Source organism: Emys orbicularis, chromosome 7 (genome assembly GCF_028017835.1).
Source record: "Emys orbicularis isolate rEmyOrb1 chromosome 7, rEmyOrb1.hap1, whole genome shotgun sequence".
NCBI lineage: Eukaryota > Metazoa > Chordata > Testudines > Emydidae > Emys > Emys orbicularis.
The window spans coordinates 104,181,689-104,204,147 of NC_088689.1; the positions used below are offsets into that span (position 1 = coordinate 104,181,689).

Here is a 22,459-nt window from a genome sequence, read left to right on the forward strand (position 1 = left end):
GGGTCCACGGCTCCCCACAGCTGTCCGGGCAGCTCTTACCCTGACTTGGCTCTGGCCAGGGAGCAGGGCCTCAGAGCCGCAGTCCGGCCCTGGTAAGAGCTGCCTGAGCAGCTGTGGGGAGCCATAGATCTTCCATCTGCCTGAGGCAGGAGGCCTAGGGGACAGGGACACAAGCTGGGGGCTTGACCGGGGGGCGGGGCATCGGGGGAAGAGAAGGGGCACGGGGAGGAGCCCATGGTGAAAAGTGGACGGGCCAGGCCCGTCCACTTTCAAAAAGTGGGAGGGTCATGGCCCCCCGGTCCTTGTTTTGGTGCCCCTTGTAACTCACTAACCTGCCCCCATTTTGTCCTATGACTAGAGGGGTGTTAACAGACAACTTCACCTTAAGTGGTCCCTTACAATATGTGCTAACTACTTATGCTAAACTATCTGTTCAACCTTGTGTTTAGCTGTGAGACTGAGGCTATGGCTACACTACCACTTATATCGACAAAACTTATGTCGCTTGGGAGGGGTGAAAAAACACACCCCTGAGCGACATAAGTTTTGCCAGCATAAATGATAGTGTGCACTGCGCTATGCTGGGAGGAGAGCTTCTCCTGCCGACATAGTTACCACTACTTATTGGGGGTGGTTTAATTATGTTGACAGGAGAGCCCTACACAAGAGAGGCTACACAAGAGATCTTACAGCAGCACAGCTGCATTGGTAAAGCTGTGCCGCTGCAGGTCTCTAGTGTAGACATAGCCTGAGTGCCTTTCCCAGACCTGAGAGAGAAAGAGCTCTGTGTGTCTCGAAAGCTTGTCTCTCTCACCAACAGAAGTTGGTCCAATAAAGATATTACCTCATCCATCTTGTCTCTCTGATATCCTGGGACTGACATAGATACAACACTGCATACAAACTTCCTGTGGTTCACCAGTGGGGGGGAGCTTTTCTTTGATAAACCATAGAAAGTTAGTTGGTTCAAAACTGCTACTGGTTATTATATTGAGGTTGTGGGGGACTTGAAGTGAAAGGAGAAATGGGGATTTGCATGCAGGGAACCTTTAATGCTTAAATATTTTGAAAAATTAGGAAGTTAGTACAGACAAACTTAGCTGTGAAACAGTTAAGAGTGATATACATACAATTTACCTGACTACAGCCTTCCAGCATCCCCTCCATCACACTTCCTACTCACCAACACATCAACGTAGTATACCAAAGTGGATACAACTAATAGTGTAGAGAAAAGTTAGTGTGTTGACAGGCTGAAGTGAAGGTTGAGGAATAGTCTGATGTGTTTGGAAAGGATAATTTGGTAAAAGGGGGTGGTGGAAGGCTGGCATCCTTTGGTGGGATAGGACAGAATTTTAAGGTTGTGGTGTATGAGAATTGTGGAAGTAGTAACGTGTGTGCCTGTGAGTGGAGGAGTAGAAGGTATTGCTATTAGATGGCTTAACTTTTCATTTCCTTGCTTCTGTGGTCTTGTGTTATATGTGTAGCAAGCTTTGCTGTTTCATGACAACATTTTGTGTTTAATTAGCTATATTGTTAGATCAGCAATTATGGAATACACTTGGTATTACTTAGATAGTTATGATGATCCCATTGGGGTCTTTTTGTTTGTTTGTTTGTTTGTTTGTTTCCTTCAAAATGTATAGCAATTTAATTAGAAGAAAAAGATATTTTATAGCATCATGTCTGGCTTTGTGTTCCACAGTTAATTTGTTTCCTTTCTATTCTTCTTAATGAATAGAATATAAATGTGGTCCTTTAGGATTTGATTAGAAAGACATATAATTTCACTTAGCATTTAGAGGTAGAGGTTGCTGACCCCAGTGTAGTTAAGGAGCTCAGAAACCTTCTTGAACTAGTCACTATGTTTAAAGATTTTTTTAATCTATTTTGTGAACTCACTTCATTGCAGTTAAATCTGTTTCCCTCCCCAACACAAAGGCACGTCAGTTTAAAATAAACAGAATCCTTTTTCTAACCTATGGGAAGCCTGACTGAGGAGAGTGAGTGAAGAAGCCCCTCCCTCCCCCCTGCAAAAACTATGTTGGCACAAGTGGGTGTTCTGTATTTATACTGTATTAATGTTTTCATTAGATTTGTTCTCTTCCCCTTTCTCTGTGTCTCCATTAATTTTTTTATGCTATCCAGTCTCTGCTCCATTTGTCGCCCGATTTTCACATTGGATTTTTACTCTTTATCCTATTTCTGCTCCTGTTTTTTCATTCTCCTTCTTAGAAGACACCCACAAAGTTATTCAAATTCTGATTTAATTTTTAATCCCTTGATGTTTGTGTGTTTAAAACTAGGGGAAATGACTTTGCCTCATTCCTAGTTCAAGTAAAAATATACATTGCAATTGCATCTACATAGATGATCAAGTCAAGCATGTCAGTCTAAGTGTGTTAACCATTCAATAGCTGAGGAAAGGGCATTATGCAAATCCATGAGGAACCAGCAGCCCTTGCTGATAACTGCAGTCTGCAAATTTGTGGCCTACATCTTCTAACTGGCCACAGCAGCAGAAGGGGGATTCATAAAGGTCCGCGCTGATAGTCATTAGTAGCACTTGTCTGGCTATGCCAAAAGAAGGACAGGAGACATTTGACATGGATTTAATCAGGCTGCCAGTTTATCATTAGATGTCTGGGACTACCCAGCAGATAGTGTACGGTGACAGTAACCTCATGTTTATTCCATAATTACCCGGAAGGGTTTTACCATCTCCCCCTCTTTTTCCATTCAGGTCCCTCTAACAAATCCATTGCTGGGACCTTACCATCCACCCCCACTCGTAGGAGGGTTAAGGTGGGCTATAAGAATGGGGGGTTGGTTCCCTGCCGTACCAATCATAGGAGCCCCAACCGCCCCCCATTCGTTCCTTTCATGAACACCTCTTTTTAAGTCCTTTTCCAAGCCATTTATCCAGTCACTGTATACCTTTCCTATGGAGTACCTGCACTGGACATCCGCCCTACACTTAAATAATGAGTTGCGACATATGACCTACCACCCATCATGCCATGCATGAACAGAGCCCTTCCTGAAACCCGCTGTGGGGAAGGCGAGAAAAACCCAAACTGCATTCAGTGGTGGTAAGGGAAAAATTCCTTCCCAGCCCTGCTAAAAATGGGACGGCTAGCGTAATGCCCCCAGCAGGTGTTGACCAAACCTGGTATTTTACCACCTAAAAGGGTGGGAGGGTGTGTCCTGCTTCAGCATTGGTCTCTGTAAAAAGGAAGGCTTTAGACGCCGACCTGCCCCTTTTAAACCCTGCATTCCCAAGGGATATCAGTGACCAAGCTGACCCTTTTTTGCAGCAGTTTTAATCTTCCCTACCACCACCAGCCATAAAGCACTGTTCCCTTCTCTCGGCCAGCCTGCCAAACACTGCCCCCACTGCTTAAAAGTGCAGGACGGTCAATCTGATCATGTCACATCTGAAGCAATTGAACTTTAACTAATTACAAATAAATCTGCCTCAGTAAATTGCTTAAATTCAGAAGTAGCTATTTAATATAATTGCTTTGTGCAAGGACCACTCATATCAACATGTTTATATCAGTAGATTCTATCAGATTATTACATCATGGCTGTGGTGGCACCTTCCTAGGAATTGTGTGTGTGTGTGGGGGGGGAAATTGAGGCGCTCTCTCTCTCTCTCTCTCTCTCTCTTCTCTGTATGTGCTTGTAGCCTTGTCGGTCCCAGGATACTAGAGAGACCTTACCCACCATGTCCCCCGGTGGTAAATAGTCTATAGTTCTAATACTGTTCAGAAAACCAACACTAGAATTGCATTTTAGTGACCATGTTAGTCTTTGAGGCTGATAGTTGCCAGGACTCCTGGATTCTTATCCCAGCTCTATCAGTGCTGTACTGTGGGATATTAGACAAATAACTTTGTAACTGTAACTGTTGGAGTGTTGTGAGGATTAATTAATTAACTGACTTCTTAAACTGAAGGGTACTATAAGAAGTGCAAATTGTTATTTATCCATGGATTATGTACGGCCTTCAGTCCGTGTGCACATGTTTTCATTTATATGTGTACACACATACAGGATTAAATATGCAGTTAAAGTATATGTCCTTAAATATTTTACTTCCAAGTTTGTAATTCACTCAGTGTAAATCGATATAGATAACTAAAGATTTCCTTCAGAATAGCGAAGAGTTAATAAGCATTTATTGGCTAAAGCAATAAATTTAAAGCATATTTACTCTAATGAAAATATATTGGTGTTTGTACTAAGCATGTCATAGTAATTTTCACCTAATGGTTAATAATCACTCTGAGTGCTCAGAAATCATTCTGGGATAAAGTATTTTTGGGCTTTATCATAAAAATGTTGTAGTGTTACATATGGTTTTTATATTTTTGTCTCAGGTGCTTTAAGAAATCATTTCCTTAATGCTTCATTCCTTTGGAGACTTTTCTGAAAAATGATTCATTTGTATATAATTTGTTCATTATGATTTAATCTGCATAGATCTAGTAATATGTCATTGTGTGGTCTTACCTCATTACTAGTTTACCTTTTCCACATCTCTCCCCAGATTTCCTGGTCTCCTCTATGCTAGTACTGAGAAATATTACAATAAATGTATTGTAGAGTATTATACTGAAAATGCAGTGTATGTTTGTATTTATTACATTCTTTGTGCAAAACTTTTGTCGTCTTGTTACCTCAGTGGGGTGGTGGTGGTGTGTGCAATGCCTCCCCAACCATGTGAGAGGAGACCCTTTGTTTGTGGGAACTTAAGGAGGTGGAGTGCCAATATTTTTATACAGAGTAATCAAAAATATATATATTTAAAAGTGGGAAGTACCAACCAATTAGTGCCCTTTATTTTGGTGCCTCCCTCCTTAGAAGATTGTCTCTACTATTACCACAGAAGCATGAGCTAGGTAATTTCTCATTGACAGAGAGAAATCTTGCCTTCAGTTTATTTCACTGAAGAGAAAAATGTAATTTAGGAACATTGGGGTCAATACAAACCATATATATAAAAAAACTATGAATTACAGTTTTATAGCCACTAGGTAATGTGTTTCAAGGATTGGATTCCTCGTGATATACTAGAATAATTTCTGAATTAGTAAATGCATCAGTGTGGAAGGAAAAAAAAAAGCTTGATGTCTGTCCTTTGCCCCAAAATTCACTTGTATGAAGGAGTCTGTTTGACCCCTCTTCTGCTCCATTGCCTGCATTTTTAATTAAAAATACCCATCATAGTCATGGTCTTCTATACTGTACACTCAAAGAGAAGCTTCCAAACAAGCATTTTCATAGTCCAATTCTGGTTTTAAAAAAAGAGGGTGGGGGTACACACTTACTTGAATGTATTGAGTTAAGCCTTTTATTTTGCTCACAATATTTTTCTTTCTTAATTGACAAAAAAAAGGCCAAAGAATTTAAACTGATTTTTAGCACATTGCTACTGTGACAGAGCAGATTGGGAGCAATAATTAATTTTTAAAACATGCCACAGTTGGTGTGAGGTTTACCCTTCCAAATACATATTTATTTTGTGGTATTTTTATTGTAAATATAAAAGATTTGTAGTCAAATTTATTTGTAGACTGAAATAGCTCCCATGAATTTCAAGATCGGTTTTTAATAGCACTATAATAGATATCATTCTCTATATAGTATAAAAGTATCTCAGCTAACTAAATGTACAGTAGAACCTCAGAGTTACAAACACCGGAGTTATGAACTGACCAGTCATCCACACACTTCATTTGGAACCGGAATTATGGAGTCAGGGCGCAGCAGAGAAAGAAAATAAATAAATAAATTTAACTTTAAAAAAGCAAATATAGTATAGTACTGTGTTAAATTTAAACTACTAAAAAAAGAGAAAGTTTAAAAGAAAGATTTGATAAGGTAAGGAAACCATTTTTGTGCTTTTTTCAATTAAATTAAGGTGGTTAAAAGCAGCATTTTTCTTCTGCATAGTAAAGTTTCAAAGTTGTATTAAGTCAACACTCAGCTGTAAACTTTTGAAAGAACAACCAAAATGTTTTGTTCAGAGTTACGAACAACCCCCCATTCCCGAGGCATTTGTAACTCTGAGGTTCTACTGTAGCCAAGTTTGTTACACTTGGAGTAATTATATATAATTAGTTATTTCAGTCTAAGTAAAGATCCACTATGGTTCAGGAATACTTGTTATTTCATATGACACAGCTATTTTAGGGGGTACATTATTTTCAAAATCATGCATGGAAATTTAGCTTCATGACTCCTATTAATGTTAGTAAGAGCTATGCAGCTAACTAATCTATTTTGAGCTTTTCTATAGCACCTACCATGAAAGCATGAAAGTGCTGATACTTGATGTGTTAAAAGAAAGCAAAAACATACACACCTGTATACCCTCCATCAAGGGGGTGATGGAATCCCTCCTAGACCTTGATTGTGATCAATTTATTCCCTGTAGCATGATGTTTAATTATTTTTCTTGTTGCTTATATGACAAATGTTATTGTTGATCATGAACTTATCCAGCCCTTTATCTGGCAGGATTTAAAATAATAATAAAAAAAAGCAGGCACTTGTCTGGATAACAAGAATATTCAAACTTACAATAGTACAAAAAACTAAAATAAAGTTTTGGAAGGAATATCATGTCTTTTTGTGGAGCAAAATGTCTGGATTGAACCCATATTATGTGTTGCATTTTTTGAGTAGGAATAAAGAAACAGTGGCTACATTGAGTAAAAGCTTCTCCATTATTGAGGCATTACTCGCAAGGAAGCCCAAAACAGGGAATTTTTAATGTCATTAGGAGAAAAACATTTTACATTTTTTCTCCTTTTAATTATGGTGGCATTTGAGAAGATACTATATACTGGGAGTATGGATTGAAATTAATTGTTTTAAAAGGAAATCTTGTGATTATGCCCCAATTACAGTACAACACCTAATACATGCTAGGTAAATAAAAATCATCTCTAGTTTTTTAATCCCTTATATTTTAACTATTCTCCAGAATCCCATTTTAATTTCAGTTGTTTATAATCAAGGATTACTACTGCATCCCTCGGGGGGAAGGGGGAGGGAACCTTTCAGTTTTCCATATAGGACCAGATTTGAAAAGAGCTAAGCTCTTCTGCACTGAAATAAGCAGCCATATTTTCAAAACAGGTTTCAAAGTAGCAGCCGTGTTAGTCTGTATCCGCAAATAGAACAGGAGTACTTGTGGCACCTTAGAGACTAACAAATTTATTTCAGCATAAGCTTTCGTGGGCTACAGCTCACTTCTTCAGATGCATCTGAAGCAGTGAGCTGTAGCCCACGAAAGCTTATGCTGAAATAAATTTGTTAGTCTGTAAGGTGCCACAAGTACTCCTGTTCTATTTTCAAAACAGTTTAGCATACTGGTTGTTGAGTCCTCTTAAAAATCATGCTGTAAGTGTCATAATGGGAGCTGCTGAATGCTAAATACTTGTGAAAATCTGGCCCTTACTTGCACTTCAGTGACAGATGAGCTCATCTGAAAATCAGGCTTGAATTGCTGGTGCTGAGCACTTGAAATATCTGGTCTTAAACTCTTTTAAGAATCTGACTCAGTGTCTTTTTATGTCAATGAAGCACCATAGTACATGGTGACAATGAGTTATCCAAATCACTAATAATTGTTTTTTAATCATTCTGGAAGAACCACTGGGATTTAAAGATATCAGTGCATGCCAACAGTGTACTTATTGTTTTCTCCTTTTTTCAGCGTCTTGTTGAAGCTGCAGAGGATGCTCACTTGAAACATGAATTTGATGCTGATTTACAGGTAATTAGAAATTGGACATTTTAAAAAAAACATTTATCATCAGAACATCTAAAGGCTTATAGAATAGCTTTGTGTTATTACTCCAAGGACTGCTGTGGAAAGCCAAGCATGTGAGTAATAGAGGGATGCTTATTACAGAAAATGGAATTAAGGGAGATTGGCTCAGTATTTTGACAAGTTATGCACTCAGTGTTTGCATGTTGGGAGACCTAGAAGGTGGATTTTACTCTTTTAGAGATTTCATTTAAATTCCCTCCATGACTATTTAGGTCAAGATTTTTTAACACAGTAATTAGCAGCATGTACCATAGTTGCAGTGTACTGGGAAGGAATTGCTCTGTGGAGAGTTGAATTTTCAAATGGGGTGGAAACCCAGAGTGATGGGATTAGAGTGACATTGGACTGTGCAAATGGTTTGAGTTTGGACCCATAGCGAGTGCAGACAAGGCTTTTATACACAGAGGCTTTAGTGCTGCACCATCATTGTATCAAAATGGTGCCTTTTTCTGTGTACTGGTGTCAGAATACAAGGGAAGGGAGAAAACGAGAACAATTGGGAAACAAGATTAAAAAAAAGATTGAAAAAGCTTTAAGAAAATAAGGGAAAGCATATAAGAATACAAATTCATCAGACAATAAAATAATTGAAGCTAACTTAATAATAAAATATTGTACTTCAATATTTACATTAATAAATATCTTCCTGGCTGTAATGCATTTCTATTCATTGGTCCACTGAATGCCGTATTCGGCAAAGGTATTATTTAGTTTGGCTCTCTCCATGTAGATTGTCTTCTAAAATTTTCTATGGATGTCCATCAAGAATCTACAAAAAGAACAGGAGTACTTGTGGCACCTTATGCTCAAATAAATTTGTTAGTCTCTAAGGTGCCACAAGTACTCCTGTTCTTTTTGCGGATACAGACTAACACGGCTGCTACTCTGAAACCCATCAAGAATCTGTCTATCTTAAGGTTGAGCAGTAAACATTAAGGAAAATAGGTTTAAGGAAAAGGGAAGAAGAGTACACTTAGAATCTGTCTCAGTAGGTTTTGTTTTCAGAACTTGCCATGGTTACTTTATAGTCATAACAAAGTACCTTTTCATAATAAAATTCTGGTGTGGAATAATTGATTCCCTGTGAAAATAAATCTGTTATAGGAAGAGAATACCAAGAGTGACCTCTTCAGAGTTAAGGATAAGGAAGCTTTGAAATTAACATAAAATGTTGACATTAGAAGTAGTGGTTCTTCATAATTTTTTAGTGTTATATCTATTTGGATTCAAACAGCTCAGAACTCTACTGCACTCCAGCCTTTGGAAGGCTTACTGCATTTCATTTTCTGAACTTCACACCTGGAAGAAATTGAATCTATTGTCTAAATAAATCAGGAGCACATTTCTGGAAGACTGTTTTAAATGTATACAGTAAATGCCTCTTCACTGAGGATGGTTCTCACTTTGACAAAGTCCTTCATTTGTTGAGGCTTTGAAGATATAAACACTTTTAGGAAGCCAGTTAAAAGCCATTTGTGTCAGCAGCATTAACAGGACCATCAAATCTCTGTGTAGGGCTCCTGTTGTTTATTACTGCCATGGTCCATTAAAGCTAATCAATTGTTAATCTTGGTTTTGGTGACCCCTCTGCAACCCTGCAACTCTGCAACCCTGCAATTTCTGGGAGATTGTTGTTGTTTATCAAAATCTCAGACCACCATCTGCTCAATATAAAAATAACGACCAGAATGATTTGGCAGTGTTCATTCAAGTTGAAGGGGATAGAAATCTTGCTGCAATTTTGCTGAGGAAGAGGAATTTGCAAAGCTTCTTATGCCTTGCCCTAAGTGTGGGAGACAGTGTGAAAGAAGTTTAAATTAGCGGTATGCTACACAACACGAGTCTAAGCTCTTTGTCTGATCCCCACTGCTCTTGAAAATGCAAAAGCAGATAAAGAAACTGTTTTTGTACTTTTTATTCATCCAGAATCATTGTCTGTGGTTTGATGAGAGTATGGACAATCTTCTATCACTACATAAAAATGATGTAAAGGAAAAATAAAATTATATTAATATTTTTATTGTCTGTGGGAAAATACCAAGTTAAGAAAATCACAGCTGGAAGAGTTCATTTTTTATGTCTCTGTAATTCTCTTTGGTAATGCTGAAATTCTATCCTTCTGTTGGGTCAAATTCAGTTCCTTACGGGTTTTATTCTTAATAGCTTTATTGGTATTATCCTTAGTGATCTTATAAAAATTCTAATCAATATACTATAGTGCATTATAATGATCTAAGCATTCAGATGGTTATCTCTGACACTGAATCTGTCGAAGTTAACAACAAAAACATCTTCAGTATGAGACATAAATAAAACTGTCCATTATTTGAAAGAAATAAATCAAACCGGGTGATATGATTGTCTAACTCACCAGCATCAAATACTGCATGTTTGATTAATGGCAGAGCTCTACCTCAGGCATATCTGAATTTAAAGCTTTAACTGTCTGCATTTGGCCTTGAGAAGTTCTTTGTTTCTACAGGAATGTGAACCAAGAGCTGTAGTTGTAGCAAATTGGGGGTAGATGAACTTCTAAACATCTGGATTTCAAGTTCTAAGCCAAAACAATACTTTTTTCACTAGTGTATAGGATTTCAAAGTTATGCTTATAGTATGGTATCAAGGAGTGTTTGTCAAGTTTGCTTACATCTGAAGAAATAGTTCACATATTTCACACAACAGGAATATTTATGTAAATAAAATTAATCCACATTCTTACTGTTAAGTGTAGTTGCTTTATGACAATACTTCTATAGACTTATGAGTTTGCTCATCTCTGGATGACTTATAAAGTAGGGGTAAGTATTTTTATTTATTGAACACTGACAGTGTGCTTGCCTCTGTATAAAACAACTTAAAATGGCAGAGAAAGCAATATAGAGACAGACTCCTCTGCATTGCCACAGGGAGGTTATCCTAGGATGCTGAGGCTTTTAAGTAGTTGTGAAACAGCCCTCTAACTTACCTGCAGGAGACTGGGACTATGTCTTCACTACCCGCCGATCCGGCGGGTAGCAATCAGTCTATCGGGGATCGACTTACCGCGTCTAGTGAAGACGCGGTAAAATCGATCCCTGATCGCTCTGCCGTCGACTCCGGAAATCCACCTCGGCAAGAGGCGGCAGCGGAGTCGGCGGCAGCGCGGCAGCGGTCGACTTTCCCGCGTCCTCACCGCCAGGAAAGCCGACCTAAAATACGCAACTTCAGCTATGGTATTCACGTAGCTGAAGTTGCGTATCTTAGGTCGGACCCCCGCTGTAGTGTAGACCTAGCCTTAGTACTTCTAAGGAGAGAGGGGAAGAAGAGAGGATAGTAGTTCACTCATCATAAGGAGATAATCTGTTGCAAAGGAATTGTAAATAACCATATAACAAAATCATTCCTCTTGATTGAAGTCCAACATTCTAATGACTAAATTGCTTAGTACTCATGCTTGGAGTATAAATTTCTTAAAATGCAGAACTCCTGGGAAAGAATGATTGAAGCACCGTTCTGGATTCTGCTGGTTCAAGCCTTAGCACAGGGCCCTGAGCCGGGGAACGTCTGTCCAACTGGGGTCCCTCAACAGAGAGTGGGGAAGGCCTGGCTGGGACTCATTTTCCCTAGGAGTCCAAACTTTTCTACTCAGCCTACTTAGCACAGATCCTCCCACCATTCTGCCCCATAATAATCTCTCCAAACCTTTGGAAAATGGTCAAGTTTTATAATTTAAAACCACCTAAAATTGACTTCTAAAATCTAACTTATGGCTCTATGTAATTACTACTGCAGTTGCATACAAATGATGGGCCACTTCAAAGATTTAGTGATGTGATTAGCGGGTGCTTATCCAAACCACTCACTCAGCTGACAAAACTGTCTGCATCACAGTATTATATTGCAGCCACCATTTTAGTATGTGAGCACTTTCTCATGAGATTTATAGTACACTCTGATTGTCTTTGTATCTGAACAATGTGAGCTCGAAAGCTTGTCTCTTTCACCAACAGAAGTGGGTCCAATAAAAGATATTACCTCACCCACCTTGTCTCTCTCTTATTCAGTAGCTGGCAGATATGTAATATCCTGTATTTTTAATAAACTCTTAAATACTTGTTGTGAACTCCTACATTCTATGCTCAGAAAAAAATAGGGCGATAGGCTGAAGCTGTTCTAAGTCAGTGTTACATGGTTAGGGTACTTTTTACATTGTGACAAATTCTTAACCCTTGAAAGTTTGCAATAGGTGATACATCCTTGGGTAAGAGGAATGGTGTTGGTACTCCTGTTTGCTTTCACTGGGAATTGGGTGCCTAACTGCCCTTTGCGTCTTTGGAAAGCTCTATCCCTCATGTGGGCACATATTTGAGGGTTTCCCAATTGTATAAATAAGTAAGCTACTTAAATTATTTCTCATTTTTACACATTCTGCCACCATGTGAACAACCATATAAGATGGAACTTCCACAGATGCTGTACAAAGGTGTGGTTGGAAATCAAAAATGGCAAGAGATGATTGGGAGAATAGGAGGAACTTGGCCCAGTGTGCAGTTTCCTCCTGTTTTGCAATATGAGGTCCTAGTATTGCTGCCACTGAAGTTGATGGGCATTTTGCTATTGACTCCAGTGGAAGCTGCTGGGTCTTAGCATCTTTGAAAATCAAGCCACTAAATGCGGGGCGTGAGTGTGGATTTAGGAGCTTTACTTGAGGCTCCCTTTTGAAAATCTTAACCTAAACGTGTGTCTGTCAGAGATAAAAATAATTGGTTTGGACCAAAAGAAAAAGTAGGAATTGTAGCAATAAAAGCAACTGAAGTAAAGTTTCTCAGTGGAACTGAAATTGATCTTCCTCCTCCTCCTCCTCCAATTCCCTATCCCCTTTGGGAGTTTCCAGTACTTACGAAAAGTGTCTGTTGCATAGCACTGGAATGGCGATACAAACTTCTCCACAAACTGCCCTGCCGGTGAGCCTCCACCCTGACTGGAGGGACCATCTGTAGGAGGTGAGAGGATAGTTTAGGCTTTGTCTGCACTACCAAAACTTATGTCAACACCCAAAAGTCGACAAAACAAAAGTTGCCAAAGGGTGTTCACACTTGTTCCCTCTGTCGACAGATCATGTCCACATTATGAGCACCTTCATCGACAGTGTGAGCAATGCACTGTGGGTATGTATCCCACAGAGCAGTGTTGTGGGAAAGTGGAGCTGATCGCTGCGCATCTTGGGAGGATTCCCTCTGAGTTCTCCCACAGCCTCCTCAGCTGCCAGGAGTGGCATCATGAATAGCTCTGTGAGTTCTCTGTGCTGAGGAATGTCAAAGCAGCACAGCAGTCTCTCCTCCCTTCCTCCCTGCAACAGCAATCTGCCTGCCTCTGTGTTCCTAGTGCAGGGCAGAACAGGAGCATTCCAATGATTTGCTCTTTGTTCCCCAAAGGGAGCAGCACACTCAGCTGTCAGATACTTCCCGCAGCTTTCAAAGGGGAGGGGCGCATGCCTACAGGGCAGCAAAGATCAAAACACTGAGCAGAGCGATCAGGGCAGGCATTGTGTGATACTGGTGGAAGCCAGTTCTGTGGACAAAACAAACAGCACTGGCTCTTGGTCGACAATAAAGGGAGGGAAAAAGAAAAAAAGTCTCTTGCAGGGGTGGAAGTTTTTGTAACCAAAACCGGGCATTTTCCCCAACAAAAGTCGCATTGCAGTGTGTAGGCGGTTTTTGGCGACAAAACTTGGTAGTGTAGACAAAGCCTAAGTCTCAGTGGCCCATTCAGTCCTCCGTCTCTCTGCTGAGGCTGCCAACAAGGTAATCAATTTGTGATGTGGATGCTTGTCCATGAGAACCTGGACTGATACCACCGAATGCATTTCCCATCGCTCCCTGGCATTCTTTTTTTTTTTTTTTTATAGTCAAAATGGAATTTTCTACTATTTAACCCACATTAGAGAACAAAATTAATGTTCGTGTTTGGTTAACTGATGTCTGTGTATATTTAAAAAATAAATAAATAAATAATTTATTATTAGAACTTCTTTGCTACACTAGTGTCCAGTGACCACAGCTGAGATTGGGGCCCTGTTGGGCCCTACCTTTGTAGTACTGTACAAATACAGAGTAAGAGACAGTTCCTACCCCAAAGAGCTTACAGTCTAAATAGGCAAAAGGGATAGAGCATTCGAGCTGATTTCCAAGAATCATGTTAATTCCACAATTTAAAAAAAAGTAAGATTTTGTTAGGAGGGGATCAGCTACATGGAAAGATAAAGGAAGGATAAGATGTAGGGAGGCTGGGGGTGGGAGGAGAGGAAGGAATGGAGTAGGGAGGACACACGAGTGAGGCCTGGTCTGCACCTAAAATTTAGATCAGCCTCTCGCTGTCACTCAGGGGTGTGAAAAGTTCACAATCCTGAGCAGGGCCGGCTCCAGGCACCAGCTTAACAAGCAGGTGCTTGGGGCGGCCAAGGGAGAGGGGCGGCATGTGCGGCAATTCGGGGGCGGCAGGTCCCTCACTCCCTCTAGGAGCGAAGGACCTGCTGCTGAACTGCCGCCGCCAATCACGGCTTTTCCCCCCCCCCCCAATTGCCGCCGCCGGTCGCGATTGCGATCGCGGCTTTTTTTTTTTTTGCTTGGGGCGGCAGAAATGCTGGAGCCGGCCCTGCTCCTGAGAGATGTAGTTAAGTTGACCTAAGCCTGATATAGACACTACTAGGTAAATGGAAGAATTCTTCTGTCGACCTAGTTACAGAGTCTTGAGGGTGTAGATTTAAAAATTTTATTAAGATCATGTTAAAAAAAAATAAAAAAATAGTTAACAGAGTTTGAACATAGAAGTTTCTGGTTATCAGGGAATAACATACAGATTATCGAGGGTGCAAAGTCTGGGTTAAGGTCAGGTGGCATGAGGAATTCATAATCTGCAATATCCCCGATTGGGGTAAAAGGTTGATGGGTCAAAGTACAGACATTGAGGTATGAGGGTATGAAGTTCATAGAGTGGTTGTGTATAGACACTACTAGGTAAATGGAAGAATTCTTCTGTCGACCTAGTTACAGAGTCTTGAGGGTGTAGATTAACTACAGTGATGGCAAAACCCATTCCGTCGCTCTATCAGGTGTCTAAACTATGGCGCTGCAGTACCATAGCTGTGCTGTTGTAATGTCTGTAATGTAGACAAGCCCTGGGAGTGAAGTGATTGTGTGGGACTGGCCAGAAGGGGTTTTGAGTAAACAGCCTTTCAAACTGATGATGTTACCAGTGTCCAAAGGTTCTGCAGGTCCCTGCAGCATCTGCTGCCGCTGGCTTGATTCTCTGGCTGTCTCTACCCTGGAGTTTGTTTCTTTCCTGAGCACGGATTGCTGAGGGAAGGGATGGTACCGCGTAGCCCCGATAACAAATTAATAATGATACTTTTATTGATGCATTTATGTTGCAATTTTTAGGTATTTAATTAACATTTAATGTAATAGACTGTAGAAACTTAGATAAGTTACTGGAAAATAATAGGATGAAAGATAATTGGGAATCGCTACAGTACACCATCTTGTTAAATACTTATTCAAACTATGTGCATTATTTTAATATTAGTGTACTTGGAAAAGTCTATTCACACATTCATTATCTCAGTAATTTTGAAATGATGCACTTAGTGACTAGATTTTATAATCCATTAGTGTTAATATTTTATTAGATGTCAGTAATAAACCCACAACATTAAAGTCTGATCTTGAGAAGTCCTGATCATCACAATTCTCACAGGCGCTGCAAATGCTCACCATCTCGCAGGATAAAGCATTTAAATGCCTGTGATGTTGTGCAGTCTATATGGTTTTATAAAAACTTGATAATAAGTCAATATAATGTAACTGGGATAGTTTTAGAGAAAATACGGTAATAAGTGAATGTAACGTAACTGGGATATGCTTCATGCAAAAGGTCTCTTGTAAGGTATCATTACAAAGCTTATAATCTACTGAGTATGATCATCTGATTTGTATAAATGTACCAGTCTTGTATCTAAAACTAGAAATATAAAATGTAACTCTGAGGGCCTATTGTAATTATGTAAAGTGTGGGCCATTAATGATGGTTTGGAATCTTGATGACTCCCATTGTCTGCAGATGGCTGTTTACCTGTGAGTCTCCCTGTATATGTGTGTGCTGGCAAGTGAGTAATGAAGTCTTGCAGTGACATGTGATCATGTCACCTGAACTGGAATCCATCTTTAACCTGGTGCTTTTCCAGTGAGGGGGGGTGGAAACCCAGAGGGACAAAGGGTTCCCACCTTATGCAAAAGATATATAAAGGGGTGGAAGAGAACAAAGAAGGGAGAGGAGCCATCATGAAGAATCCCCTAGCTATCACCTGAGCTGCAACAAGAGCTGTACCAGGGGAAAGAATTGTGTCCAGGCCTGGAAGGTGTCCAGTCTGAGAAAAAGCTTACTGAAGCATCTCTGAGGGTGAGATTATCTGTATTCAGTTTGATTAGGCATAGATTTGCGCATTTTATTTTATTTTGCTTGTGACTTACTTTGTTCTGTCTGTTACTACTTGGAACCACTTAAATCCTACGGTCTGTATTTAATAAAATCACTTTTTATTTAGTAATTTACTCAGAGTATGTATTAATACCTGGGGGAGCAAACAACTGTGCATATCTCTCTATCAGTGTTATAGAGGGCGAACAATTTATGAGTTTGCCCAGCATAAGCTTTATGCAGGGTAAAACGGATTTATTTGGTTTGAGACCCCATTGGGAGTTGAGCATCTGAGTGCTAAAGACAAGCACACTACTGTAAGCTGTTTTCAGGTAAACTTGCAACTTTGGGACAAGTGATTCAGACCCTGGGCCTGTGTTGGAGCCGGACAGGAGTGGCTGGCTCAGCAAGACAGGGTGCTGGAGTCCTGAGCTGGCAGGGAAAACAGGAGCAGAAGTAGTCTTTGCACATTGGGTGGCAGCTCCCAAGGGGGTTTCTGTGACCCAACCCGTCACAATGCCTTCCTGAAAAAGTGGTTCCAAAAAGAGCAAAGCGGGTTCCGGTGTTTATTGTATTTCATTGTTTCCTTATTAAATGTGCTTATTCTAAAAATCAAAAAGATATTTTTCTAAATGCCAACCATAAGGCACACCCGCTCTGCTACCTTAAATCAGTGGTCTCCGAAGTGGGGTGTGCAAGAGGATCCTTGGGGGTGCGCGGCAGGAGGAGCTTTTTTTTTTTTTTTTTTTGCTTCGGCAGTTCGGGTGGACAAAAATGGTAGAGCCGGCGCAGCAGGGGGTGCATGCTCAATTTTTTTTTTACTGATAGGGGTGCGCGATCAAAGAAGTTTGGAGACCACTGTCTTAAATGATCACAATGTTAAGCAAAATATTATTCTGTTTTAATTTTTTTCGTTAAACTGTTTCACAAACCTGCCTTACTTGTAACAAAAGATCGAATTTTGCAGTCCTTAATTTAGTAAAACCCCTGTTGACTTCAAGCTCAGGGCTTCCTAGTTTGACTCACAATTGCTTTTATATTAGAGCTGCAGCAAACTGACATTCGGACTTAAGCTCCAAAGAACAAATCTTTCAATCATGTAGCTTATTCGCTGTTTCCTCTTTGCTTCTTGGGGCTGTAAGGAGGAATGAGAAAAAATAAATGGCCGTTGAGCTATCAAGGAAGCAGTGAATTTCAAACTGCTACTAGTTGAGAATTCTCCAGAGTTGCTCAACACATAAATAACCTTCAGAGTGAGATCCCTACATCACATTCACAGTGCATGCCTGAGAGGGCTTATGTATCAGAGAGAGCATGCAGAGAGATGGGACCATGGAACAATTTTGGATGCTTTTCCAAGATTTTATATCTGATTTTTATGTCTGCAGCAGCTGACTACAAAAAGAGATTTGTATGGGGCAAACATAAATAAAGCACAATTAGTTATTTCCTAGGAAAAATTACTTTGTTCTCCGTTGGCTTTTCAGCTGCTATATTTTTTTAAAGCAAGCTTGATCATCAGACTTCCCTCTCCTCTCCTCTGTTAAATTTGTATTCCTTTGAGTTTCTAACAACACTCAATTACAGGAATACAAACAAACAACTTTAATCCAAAGCATCATACGAGAGTGATTTTATTTATATTAACATTCATATTAATCATTTCCCTTTCACAAAATGTGGGTTTAACGTTATAGAGAGATACAGCAATGCAGATATTTCAACTCATTGTCTGACAGCCAGGGATGCGGTGCAGTATTTTTCAGAAACGCAGCAACAGATTCTCTGCCATTATGTTCTTTGTTCTTGACTTCCATGCAGTTTTGCTCTTTATGAGAGAGACATCCAGGGAGCAGTACTTTCTGCACTTCGGGTTCAAGTGCTGTCCCATCAACACAGGGCTACAACTACAATGTACTGCCAGAAATAGTTTGCTTCTCTTTTGAAAAAGGGTAGGATGAACTCACTGCTAGCATGTGTAATATATTCTGTATCCTCTGCCAGTTTGGGGCTGGATACACTCCCTACACAATAGGCCATGTCTTCTTGGAACTATAGAATGCTTACAGGATCCGCCCCTAGTGTTTCTATGAGCACCAGTGGGCAGTTTCTGGCAGGGCCGTAGCAACAAAGAACGTGGCCCCCTCCGAACGGTGGCCCCCTCCGAACATATGTCTGGACGGGGCCCCTTACAATGCAGAAACTGGAATGCGGTATTTATTTTGCCACTTTTAGGGGCCCCCTTCCTTGCGGGGCCCCCTCCAGGTCCGGGCGGGGCCCCTTACAATGCAGAAACTGGAATGCGGTATTTATTTTGCCACTTTTAGGGGCCCCCTTCCTTGCGGGGGCCCCCTCCGGTCGGAGGGTACGGAGGGCGCTCGCTACGCCTCTGGTTTCTGGTGCCTGCACAGAATCAGGCCCAGGATACAGCATCCACCCTGCTTCTTGCATTGTGGAGCGGGACTTCATATGCGCCTTCCTTTAACACATAGTGCAGTATCTAATCGTGTGTGTAGGGGTTGAACTCGATAACTACGATAGATACCACAAATGATGGTTTGGTGTTCAGTAATTCTCTAACTTATCATTGATACATAATAGAGGATGTGTTCAGTTATTTTTCGATTTTTGTTCCTTTGCTGTGTCCCTCATTGTGAGTGCTGGCCACACCTCTTAAGGGCCTGTCTTTTGTATTTTTGTCTTGGAGGGTTGCCTTGGGAAGTTTTGTATTATTGCCAACCCTAAACATTAAAATGTCATGAGTCAGTCCCAAAAACATCATGAGATTTAAAATAAAATATTATATATTTGCCTTCTGGCATTTGAATCTCTAGGATGCATTCAGGTCACATTTTCATGCTGTTTCTCCACAGCCATAAGGATGAGAAATTTACTTTTTAAACACACACATGCTGAGATTTTCATGTGTTCACATTACTCCAGCAGATAGTGCTATTAGTAAAACGCCAATTGTTGTTATTAGACTCTTGATAAAATCGTGAGAGTTGGCAACATTGAATCCTCTTTTGAAAGAGATGCCTTGAGAAACTATATAATTTATTACAGGTCTGATGAACACTTTGCCAGCTGGTTTATATACGTTTGTTGAGATACCAGGATAATGCTGCCCATAACAGGACTGCTGCTTACTGTGAGCACCCCCTCCTGGCTGCAGGTCCCTTTGCAGGCATCCTGTCCCTGTTAGCCCAGTTTTGCAGGCCTCTTAAGAGCTCAGAGGTTTTCTCTGGTTAACAGACTAGTCCCAAGCAGGGGGACTAATACCAGAACCGGTTTAAAACAACCCAGATTCCCAAACTAAAGTCCATTCCAACAACACAAAGAAAAAGTCCATACTTAGCTCTGGCGTTTTCTCTCACCCCAAGGCTCTTCTTCTATCCCAGTCTGATCTCCCAGCCCGTCCTCCCAGCTGTCCCTTGCTGGGTCTTCGATGTCCAGTCCCTGGGTTTCCAGCCCCTCCCAGGAGCCGTGAACTCACTGGGCTTTACCTTGAAAGTTCCCTGGTGTCATGGTATTGTCTCCATGCAGCGTCCACCAGCTTAGCTGGAGCTACCGGGGTTCTCCCACTTCCATAGGGAACTGTCTAATTCCCCTCGGGTGGACCTCATTCCATAATCAGGGTTGGTTTAGCCCCAGGCTCTGGAGTCCATGGGGCAAGCCACCGTGTTCCACTGTACAAGAAGGAACTACTTCAGAGGTGGGCAAACTATGGCTCCTGGCCCGGGAGGCTACCCCCCGCCCCTTCCTCTGCTGTCCCCCCTCCCCTGCAGCCTGAGCTTGCCTCACTGCCAGCGCAATGCTCTGGGCGGCAGGGCTGTGAGCTCCGGGGGCAGCGCAGCTGCAGAGCCGTGGCCTGACCCAGTGCTCTGTGCTGCGCGGTGGCGTGGCTGGCTTCAGCCGGGCGGTGCGGCTGTAGCGCTGCCAGCCACCAGTGCTCCAGGCAGCATGGTAAGGGGGCAGGGAGGAGGGGGGTTGGATAGAGGGCAGGGGAGTTTGGGGTGGTGGTCAGAGGGCGGGGAACATGGGGTCAGAGGTCCTGGGGGGCAGTCAGGAAGGAGAGGGGGGGTTGGATGGGGCGGCAGGGGGCAGTCAGGGGCAGAGATTGTGGGGCAGTCAGGGGACAGGGAGCAGGGGGGGGGCAGGAGTCCCAGGGGACCGTCAGGGGGCAAGAAGCGGATGGGGAGGTTGTATAGGGGGTGTTGGCCGGACCACGCCACAGCCTCCCCTAACCGGCCCTCCATACAATTTTGGAAACACGATGTGGCCCTCAGGCCAAAAAGTTTGCCCGCCCCAGAACGACTTAAATCTAGTTGAAAGGACCACTTTTTCATCAACAATACTAAAATAGGCACCATTATCAAGTTTGCTTTAACAGGATAATTGCAGTGCTTTTAAAGTGCATCCCCAATATAATGATATGACCAGTGCTAAAGTGAGGTTGAAATGTCTCCTACTGGACTGAGAGTTACACATGCGTCTGACAAAGTGGGTATTCACCCACGAAAGCTTATGCTCCAATACATCTGTTAGTCTATAAGGTGCCACAGGACTCTTTGTTGCTTTTTAGTAATGACTCACATGGTCTTAGATTGCAGACTTCAAAACTCATGAAATTTCCTTTGTTCAAAATGGCCAGTTACTTCCAACAGTGCAGAATACCCTCAGCCAAGATGGACACCATTCCTTACAATCTCTGCATATGGAAATGTGTGTCCCTTGTAGGGTTGCCAGGTGTCCGGTTTTCGACCAGAACACCCAGTCGAAAAGGGGCTCTGGTGCCTCTGGTCAACCTGCTGACTGGGCTGTTAACAGTCCGCTCGGCGGCACAGCGGGGCTAAGGCAGGCTCCCTGCGGCTCCCGTAAGCAGTGGCATGCCCCCCTCCGGCTCCTATGCATAGGGGCAGCCAGGGGGCTCTGTGCACTGCCCCCACCCCAAGCGCCAGCTTTGCAGCTCCCATTGGCTGGGAACCGTGGCCAATGGGAGCTGCGGGACCCCCAGCCGGAGCTCTCACATCCGCCCCGCACCCCACCCCCCTGCCCCAGTCCTGATCCACCCTCCAAACCCCCAGTCCCAGCCCGGAGCACCCTTCTACACCCCAAACCCCTCAGCCCCACCTACACCTGCCTGCATCCCAACCCCCTACCCCAGTCCGGAGCCCCCTTCTGCACCCCAAACCCCTCATTCCCAGCTCCACCCTCGAGCCTGCGCCCCAACCCCCTGAGCCAGCCCGGTGAAAATGACCGAGTGAGGAAGGGTAGGGAGTGGGGGCGGGGCCTCGGAGAAGGGGTAGGGCAGGGGGCAGAGCAAGGGTGTTCAGTTTTGTGCGACTATAAAGTTGGCAATCCTAGTCCCTAGTAAAAATAGCCACTACCTCACATGCTTTTTAATGAGACTGAAGCCAGACTGCCTTCTGGGGAGATGGCCATCTCCTGGATTGTGTGATCAATGGGCTGGGCAGGGGAATGTGAGAAGCAGGAGACAGCCTGCAGAATAGCAGCAGGGAGACAAAAAAGATGGGGGTGCAGAAGAATATCGGTTGGTTGAAAGGAGCTATTGTGGATAGGCCATAATAGGTAAGGATTCAGAGGAATGGGGGAAGAAGGCTGAAGAAGCAGCAGAAAGAAAGTAGCTAAAGAATTTGTAAAGGCACAGACGTTGTTTTCCAAGGGCAATGACACTTCTCCGAAAGTTCCTTAATAAAGCTTTACTTTTGCTGATCATTCAGTGTGGCTAAAATGGATAAACCATTTTGAGCTGCTCTGTGTTGCGTGAGGACTTGTCAGTAAGAGGTGAGCACCAAATAAATTCCCTCATGCACATCACTGGAGATGAGCAGATGACAAACTGATGACATGAGGTTTGACTCCAAATCAGAAGACTGTATATGAAACCGTGAACGAAACTCCCTGACATACGTTTAATTAGGAAACCCCAGACACATTAACAATGGACAACCTACAAATGCAAGCTTAAAAGAAATGCAATTTAAAAAAACAAAAATAAAAAAGCACCACACCTAAAAAGAAACACGGAGTCTTAGCAACCCTGAGAGAAAAAAATGGGTTTAGGAAACAAAGAAGAAACGGTGGGTGGAAGATGTGATAAAGCACTGCAGCATTCCTGGGAAATGTACCAAG

At 42.1% G+C, this 22,459-nt stretch overlaps 1 protein-coding gene across 1 annotated transcript in view; it reads left to right on the plus strand.

Annotated features, from left to right (window-relative positions):
* CACNA2D3 (calcium voltage-gated channel auxiliary subunit alpha2delta 3) overlaps positions 1 to 22,459 on the plus strand; it is a 729,039-nt gene that overhangs the window by 235,299 nt on the left and 471,281 nt on the right. Inside the window, exon 4 of the mRNA XM_065407986.1 lies at positions 7,733 to 7,792. Coding sequence (XP_065264058.1) covers positions 7,733 to 7,792 — 60 coding nt within the window. The remainder of the gene's footprint in view (positions 1 to 7,732; positions 7,793 to 22,459) is intronic.